This window comes from Silurus aristotelis, assembly GCF_946808225.1.
Source record: "Silurus aristotelis genome assembly, chromosome: 19".
NCBI lineage: Eukaryota > Metazoa > Chordata > Actinopteri > Siluriformes > Siluridae > Silurus > Silurus aristotelis.
The window spans coordinates 8,150,106-8,158,958 of NC_139592.1; the positions used below are offsets into that span (position 1 = coordinate 8,150,106).

Consider the following 8,853-nt stretch of genomic DNA (forward strand, 5'->3'; position numbering starts at 1 on the left):
CTTTCTTGTCTACCTTCTGTCAAATGCAATTCTTATAGTTCACATTTCAACACTTTCACTAATAGCATAACTTTAATCTCAGGATTGGTCAATATACAACATTATTACATGTGATGAAAATGTATGGCCTCATCTTACCTAATGATTAACACCTTATACCTCCACTTATCCTACCTATCAAAAACATGCCTGATTCGCTTTGCACACAAAAAAAACAACAACAAAAAAACCCCCACTGAAAACTGGCATAACTGTAATATTTTGCTCATGAAATCTTAAGATTTGGTCAGTTAATATTACACTTCCCGTGGGCTCACCACCTGCAGGAGGGACCGTAAGGGACGGTGCTGTGAGGATTGGGCAGCAGTCGAAGGCGGGGGCCTGCTTAGACTGCTGCCCCCGCGACCCGAATTACGGATAAGCGGGAGAAAATGAATGAATGAATGAATATTACACTGTTTATGATGTGTTTCTTAAGGAATATGAAAGCTAATGCCCACTGTCTTAGCTCAAAGAGCATGATTATCGGTGAAGATTGCTGATTAATCACATGACATTTTTGCATACACAACTTAAAAGTATTATCAGCTCTTGGTTGGGTTACATAGGAAAAAGATGTGACTGACTGAAAGGTGACCTGGCAACACTCAGGACTTTGGACAGATTTATACAGACTTGATCTGACGCAGTGGAGAAATCTTGGCCGCCTCGTCCCTCGTGAATCTCCGAAGGTATCGGATGGCAGACAGAGCACTTACATTTGCCAACAGAACTGTAGTTATGAGACAAGTCGACATCTATTAGTGGTATATATACTATTTATGTTCCTCTATCTTTCATAATTTAGTAAATGTCAAGTGTGCACAGTTGCTGTAACATTTCTTTTACTGTATCAATTACAATATACACAACATTTATTGACTGGTCAAAGGAATGTTTTTTTTTTCCACATAACTCATTATGTAAATAATACTTATATTGCTAATTACCAGCTTTCCATGTATCAGCTCCTTGAGGATTGACTGACTTCATGACCCATGAGGCAAAAGCAATGCACACCAAGCACATATCTGCCTGTTTAATGGGCAACAGTGGTGCATCCAACCCTAGAAAAGATAAGATTCATATTTAATTACACTTTATCATTTTCAGTTAGATCTAGAGCCTATCGTGGGACACTAGTAACTTGGTGGGAATACACAGTGGATATGATTCCACTCATATATTCACATCTAGGAAAAACTTTCAATAGTCAAACTAATCTGCCATGTTTTGGGAAGTTGGGAGGAAAGGAGAGAACTCTGAGGAACACCACATGGACATGGGAAGGACATTCATGAAAACTAAAATAAACTCCAGAGATGCTGCATTATGAGTAATGCAGTAGCTATGTAAAACTACAACAGGATTTAGCTGACTATGCCATACTGAAATCGTCTAGTCTAAAGTAGAAGAAAGATAAGCTATCTAGCAGATAAGTTGTAAATAGAGAATTAAAAGACAAGATTACATCCTCCTCCATTGACTGATCGACTGAAAAATATCACTGAGATAATCATTGAACCCTCGACAACCAGCTGCCCTCAATTCTTCATGTCTTATGTTTCATACCTATTAAACCTAAAAGAAATATTAACATTAGAAATTTTGTTACATTTACTAATGAAATTCGACCTAATGTTGTCCAAATGTCAACTTACAGAAAGGGATATATTCAAAGTGTCTTTGTCTGAAGTGTTGTAGCTTAATCTAGGTAAGCATTAACAGGATCATGACAGAATCATTAAAACAAAAAAAAACTTACTAACCATTGCAACAAAATTACTGTGGTATTAAGTAAACTCACAAGGCCCTTTAGGTTTCTCTTTCAGATGAAATCAAGAGTCTAACCACTCACTAGACAGTTTACGATAAATCAAACATCAGAATGGGGTAAAATTTAATTTTAGTGACTTTGACTGTGACATAGTTGTTGGTGCCAGATGTGCTGAGTTTGGTTTGACTATTTCAGAAACTGCTGATGTGATGGGATTTTCACAGGCACACTATAGAGATTACACAGTGTGGTAAAGTGTTATGAAAATAAAAAAACAAGTGATTGAAGTTCTTTAGGTGGAAGCAAATAAGCGTTTATGAGAGAAGTCAGGAGTTCACAGAAAGGCTACGGCAACATAAATAATCACTTTTATCACCACAATGAGTAAAAGACATCTCAGAATGCACAACATGTTGAACTTTGACACACTTGGCCTTTGCACTTCTGCCATGTGATTAGCTGATTTAATAATTACAAACAGGTTTACAAGTGTTCTTATTAAAGTGGACAGTAAATGTATATAAAAAAAATCATTATAAACTATCCTACAACCTATAAGTTGTTTTGGGTCTTTTATTATATTTCCTTAATGACCAATAAAAATCTTTTTTTTTTTATTACAAAATTTTGTCATTTTATACTTACACGTTATGCCTAATTAATTACTACATAATACAAATTCAGGAGAAGTCCTATAAAGAAAGCGGACATGTTCTACTAATTCTTATATTTAATGGGTTTCTAAATACATTAGCTTTTAAATGTTCCTGTTGAAGGGCATCTAAAAAAATTTTCTCTTAATAACACAACCTGTTTCCACTGTGAAATGTTAAAATAAATAACTTTACAAACGTTGATAAGTGCTTAAAGACTGAAGATTGTTTGAAGTCTGACACAGACAGACAGAAAGTCAGACAAAAGTTATTGGTAGAAAGATAGATGACAAATAAAGTGACAAATTTTGGTGAAATACAGTGGGAGTGTGACATAATTAGGTTGATAGAAAGTAAAAGGAAAGAATGTGTGTGCGTGCGTGTGTGCGTGTGTGTGTGTGTGTGTGTGTGTGTGTGTGTTTGTGCTACTGGTAGATGGATGGAGAGATAAATGAAGAGGCTCTGTGCCATGCTCTAAATATATTGTCAGTGTAAATCTATAGGAGTTAAGTGGATTTTGATCATCATTTATTAAAAAACCCTCGGTGTGGTCACTAGGAATTATAGCTGGATCAGTCTAAACAACCTGTAGAGCTTTGTTAAGTTTTTTTGAGGAGTTCCAAAACTAATATTCTACAATTTATAAAAGAAGTCAATGGGAATTTGGCTAATTTACAATCAACAGGTTGAGGGTCTGTGAATCTAAATAATAATAATAATTCTATAAGCACAGACACCTACATAAATTGGTGGCAATTGACAAAAAACAACAAAAAAAAACATACACACTTGTCCTGTCATCAGTGCCTCACATATTTGTATATACTAGTTATAGAGGTGATTAGTTTTGGTCTATTCTGGTCTATTTGTACATGTAGTTCAAAGAAAAACATGGGACTATTTTCTGGCTCATGGCAGTTTTAAGAGGCCAGCCAACATGTCAGCCAACAGACAGAACAGGACATGACCATTCCTCTGGCATCAACACAACTTCTGCCTGTTGCTACGTGCTCTGAGTCAGGTCCAAAACCAATGGAACAGTAGAATTTCTAGCTTTGAGCTTTACTAATGCAAAGAAGCTATTTAAAGATAGGTGTCACTCAGATACACATTTAATGAATTACAGATATTATTGTTTTGTTAAAACATTTCAATTCAATTAATTTTTATTTATATAGCACTTTGAACAATGAACATTGTCTCAAAGAAAATTTCCTCCCTAGAAGGCAGCATGCAGCACAGGTAATAAAAAAAAAGTATGCCAGAGTACTGTTTACACTAAAAGCATCAGAAACTCTGCTTTTATCATGCAGTGTTGCTTTGACTATAGTAAAAATAGATGAGGCTTACGTGGATCAGCAACAGTTGTTTGCATTTCGCTACATATCTTCTGCTGGTTTGCCAGCTGTCTGAAGATGCGGTTCTCCAGGTTAAAAATCAGCGGGTCTGGAAATGGGCCCCCATCAGCACCTAATATGTTTAAAGGTTGAATTCCTCCACGAAATGAACTGCCCGAATTTTTTACTGGAATTAGAGCCTGAGAACTGGACTCATCGGGTTGGACTGTGATTCCTTTGTGACGGACTCTCCTAAATGAAAAAGGATTTGACCACAGGAAGCTCCAACTGTTATTTTTCACAGAATTGTGGTTCTTATTTGATGTGTTGTCATTTTGTGTGACCACTCGTACGATTGCATTTTCAGGTTCCTCTTCTTCCTCTGAGTGAACAGGGGAATCATCTGGGAAAAAATAATCATACACCTCAGGGAACTGGACATTCCTGTTTGCTGAGCGTGAGGAGGAGAAGATTGGAATTATCTCATTGTCATTACTAGTGCTATCTGCAGTTGGGTAAAACAAACGTTCAGGTTCAAAATCTGAAAAGAAATGTTCATACATCTCAAGGACAGATGTACTAGTTCCACTAGAATAAGAAGCACCTAGAGTGTCAGCCTCAGAAGCAGACTCATTGGGTTCCTCTGTACCAAACAGATACTCAAAGATCTCTGAGAAAGTGATGCCATTATTGTCCATCTCCTCCTCATCAGAGAGGTACACTGGTGATGATGTTTCAACACGATCAAATGGGTCTACATAGTCGCCCTCAACTTCAGCATGCATGGAGTGCACAGAGGCATTTCTTATAATTTTCTCTAAGTTTTTGCTTTCAAGAGCTTGCAAGTTCTGAACGCTAATATTTTCACACATCTTCCTGAAGCAATGAGTGGAATTACTTTTATGGAGAGGTGATGAATGAGCTGTATCTAAAATCAACACCTCACCCATTTCATTTGCAGTTTCAGACAAATTTGGATTACTATCCCAAATGATACCTGTTGGATTAGAAGACTTTTGCGTTCCCTCATCTGGTTTGGATGCATCTGAAGATAAGAGCTCTGCAGGCTCTTCATCAAAATCTGATATGAATGACATATTCCTACTGGTGTGGTCAGGCTTGGATTCATCCAAGTGCGTAAAATATCCTGAATCTGCAGCATCAGTCACATCTGTAATACTGCTGTCTGTTGGTGGGAGTAGCACACTGGGGTGCTGAGCTTGGCCAACTAAATGAAGCCCCAATATATCGTTTATAGTCAGCCTCTCCATTTCATTCCAGAAGGATGATATAGCATAAATAGGAGGTGTGGGTTGACTTACAGAGTCAGGATCTACCACTTCTAGACTTTTAGCTCCACCTGTTGACTCAGGAGGAGGAGATGGTAAATTCTGTACAAATGTATTAGCTAAGAGGTCATGGTCTGGCATATCTAAAGGGAGAATGTGGCCTTTTTGTTCAACAATGTCACCAATAAACAAGATTGGCTCTGATTTTAAACAATTTGAAAGCTGACTCTCTGGTTCATTGATATGTATAAGAGACTTGCATTTATTAGTCTGCCCCTTAAGAGACAGTTCCTCATTTTTGTCCCCACTGAAGTCAGGGAAAAATCTTTCAACTGCTTTTATATTTTTGCCTTCCTGACTTTCAGTCACATTCTTTAAACTTAAACTTACAGGTGTATTCAAGGTGACATTATTATCTGTCAGTTTTTGGTTTGTATTTTCTGATTTTTGTTCAGCTGATGGTACATCATTGAACTCATCTCCTTCAGATATTTGCGCTTTTTGGTGACTTTCTTGAAACATATTTACATGGTCTACCTTTGCCAGTAGGTTAAAATGGGTTTCATTGTGATTCACAGAATTTTCTTTCAGTTCAGTGTTTTTGTAAGATGCTGAGAAGAGTGTCTCATCTGTTAACTCAGGAAATGTTGCACAGGAAATTGAGGTTTTCCTTTGACCTACTGCACTCGACCCATCAAACTGAAAGCCTGATAACGTCACTTTATCTTCAGATTGACTGTTGGGTGTCTTTGAGTAAACAGCAGTGTGTGATTGTATCATTGGTGCCAGTTCTAATGCTGCACTTTGTGTTTGTGAATTGACATCATCTGGGTGATGGGAGACTGATACATTAACAAGATTCTCTGTGCTTACAGTTTTTTCCCCAATCATTGGCATGTCAGAGCTGGCAGTAGATGGGAGCATTTCTGTTGGCAAATGGTTGTTAAGCTGTAAATCATTTCCTGCATTATCTCCATTAGTGTGTGCTGATTGACTGGTATTACTTTGATTTGTCTCTGTAGCAGAAATACTGTGCTCAAAAGATTTTAAATCCGCTTTTATGGCAAGTTGCCAAGTTTCTGCTGATTTTGCAGTCAGAATTTTATCAGACTTTTTGTCTGTTTCTCTCTTGCTCTGAGCAACTCTAACTGCACTGTTAACAAACTCTTTTTGTAAAGCAGGGCTTAATAGTGTAGACATCCTGATATCTTCCTTTGCTGGTACTGGCTGTGGAAATCCTGAGAATTTCTCTGAAATGCTATTTTGCTTTGGATGTGCTGAAAAGTCACAAGGTGCACAGCATGCCTTAGAAACATTTCCTGATCCACAGTAGTCAGCCAAATGAGTTTCTCGATCAATATCTCCTCTTTTCGTATATGTGTCTTCATCAGAATCACTCACTTTGCATTGCAACTGGGCCTCATATCTAGAATCAATTTCCAGATCTACACTTATTCTTTTTTTCTTTCGCCTTCGCCTTCTAGGGGTAAAGTTGGTAGCTTGACCCTGAACTACAAGCAAGTCAGAATTATTACATGTTGCTAACCCTAAAATTGCTTCTTTGACCTGGTTTGTAAGCTCTTTCTCATTGACTAGTACATCACATGGACTCTTTACAGTGTCTGGTTGTGTGTTCATCTTAACTTCCCATTTTTCTCCCGCTTTCAATACATCCAGTGACCAGGCTTCTTCTCTGATAAACAGTTCTTTTTCAGGACTGGTAGATTTTGGCGATTCTAAATTATCATCTGTAGATTCTGTTTGCATATAGGTACGATCATTTTTTTGTGCTGTCCAATTTGTTTTTGATTGAATTGCTTCTACAGACACTGCCATCTCTTTAGTGTCTTTAATCAAATCAAATAATTTCTCTGAATTGCCAGTCACTTTACTCCCCAAATTTGTGTGATCCTCAGTTACTGAGACACTTTTCAACCTCTCAAAAAACACATTGACAGCCTCTAAGTGGAAGTCATCCTCGCTGCCAGAGAGAACTTGGTCTGGACTGCTTAATCCATATTTGCTCAGGTACAGCTCCACAGGAGAGCCTTCACAGTCAGGGGGGGTATCAATTCGAAGCCCTGGATCATGCGAAGCAGTTTGTGTTGGAGTCCGTGTTCGATGGCTTGCCATGTCATCCATGTCACTCATTCCTGAGTCATCCAGGCCTGCTAAGCCGGGGGGCAACATGTTACACTCTTCACATGCTTGGAAAAAGGAGTCCCATTCAAGCTCAGAGATTTGGAGGCTATACTCAAAATCTTCCATCTCAAAATGGAAACTGCAACAAAAACAGAGGGGAAAAAACTTTTTTACATGCTGTATGCATGCACATATATGGGTATAGAATAATTACTGAGTCTGTGTTGCTACATTAAATTATAAGAAAGGAGTTGCAAACAAGAAATACATTCTGTATCCACCAGGTAATCAAGCTGCCAGTGCATTTTGTCTCCACACCTTTTGTATGTTTAGCCAGAAAATCAAAATACACACATAACCCACATATTGAACAGATTAGATGTATCAAACATTAACCAAACATTAAAAGCTGTTTGAATTCTCAAATTGTATCTACATGTAAAATCAAATTTAAAGGTAAGGTTTTAAATGTCAAGTATGTTTGTTGTATGTTTAATGTTTTTCAAATATTGACATCTAAGCATATTAAATATTAGCAAAATATATAGCATACATAATTACAGTTACAATTACAGTCATATGGAAAATAAGGTAAATAAGTTCAATTTCAATTTTGATTCTAAATGAGCAAGTCATTGAAGAAGGGCAGAACAACCCCTTTTTAACATGACATGGGGAAGTGACCTTGAGTGTGACAAGACACCAAAAACGAACCCTTTATTTTCTGCATAACACCAAATGGTGGGATCTTTTTCAGTATGTACACTCATATGGTGAACAACAAAAAGTATAGATTTTTTGTTGAAAATACAAGATAGTATTCCCAGTGAGTGGTAAGGAGTTTATAATCACTGCATTTTCACTCTTAATGATTATTATGAACACAGTCTCCAATCTTAAGTCATGCAGGTATGCACAAACCTGTTTAGTTGTTCTTTATTGCCTCTGCTGCTGTCCTGAGTGCCCTCTGTGCTTTCTGAGATATAGTATGCACACTCTTAAGGCCCATGCCATGACACAGACTCACATGGACCCTATGATGCACTATTAATAGAACAGTTTTTCTGATCACGTAATGCACGTAAAGCTCTTCGCTCTGACCCCTCCAACTGAGGTATATCATTTCAGCACCTCAGCTGAACGGGTGCTAACAAAAGGAACTAATAGGTAATACTCTTCTTATATATTAGAACATTGATACACAAGAGAATTTAACACAGTATATAATAATATTATGTGTTTAATCTGTGTTTCTGATACAGAAGATCTGAGAAACAATATCTTACATTTTGTTAATGTCATCAGCTGGAAACATAGAGGACCGGCCAGAGGACCGGCCAAGGTGTGTGTCAGCTGATGAATTTTTCGTCATGAGATATCTGATCTACTTTCCCTTTCTGACTTACAGGCATGTCAGTGCTGACTGGAAACATTCACAGGATACATTCATGTAAACTAATGTAGTCCTATTTTACACTTAATAGTGTAAAATTAGAAAAGGCCCTTTTCTGCTGCGGGGCATTTTCTTTTGCCTGCATGGTTTGGGTCTATGTGTTTCATTAGAGCAAAACATCACTGCAAATCAATACAAGCCTTGTCAAAATGATTATTTTATG

General features: G+C 37.4%; 1 protein-coding gene across 1 annotated transcript; it reads right to left on the reverse strand.

Moving 5' to 3' along the window:
* Nucleotides 1-452: 452 nt before the first annotated feature.
* Nucleotides 453-8,276, reverse strand: perm1a (PPARGC1 and ESRR induced regulator, muscle 1a). The gene is made up of 4 exons (XM_083569791.1): nucleotides 8,159-8,276; nucleotides 3,820-7,376; nucleotides 990-1,106; nucleotides 453-772 (listed from the first exon to the last, which is right to left on the reverse strand). Exons 2-4 carry the CDS (start codon nucleotides 7,361-7,363, stop codon nucleotides 666-668), a joined length of 3,768 nt encoding a protein of 1,255 aa, XP_083425917.1. The 5' UTR covers nucleotides 7,364-7,376; nucleotides 8,159-8,276; the 3' UTR covers nucleotides 453-665.
* Between the last annotated feature and the right edge of the window lie 577 nt (nucleotides 8,277-8,853).

Excerpts from the sequence above, each read along its gene's own strand:
- perm1a (XM_083569791.1), bottom strand. The coding sequence starts at position 7,363 with ATGGAAGATTTTGAGTATAGCCTCCAAATCTCTGAGCTTGAATGGGAC. Across the intron at positions 1,107-3,819 it reads AACAACTGTTGCTGATCCAC|GGTTGGATGCACCACTGTTG; the intron begins GTAAGCCTCATC and ends TATCTTTTCTAG. Across the intron at positions 773-989 it reads AGCTGATACATGGAAAGCTG|TTCTGTTGGCAAATGTAAGT; the intron begins GTAATTAGCAAT and ends TCATAACTACAG.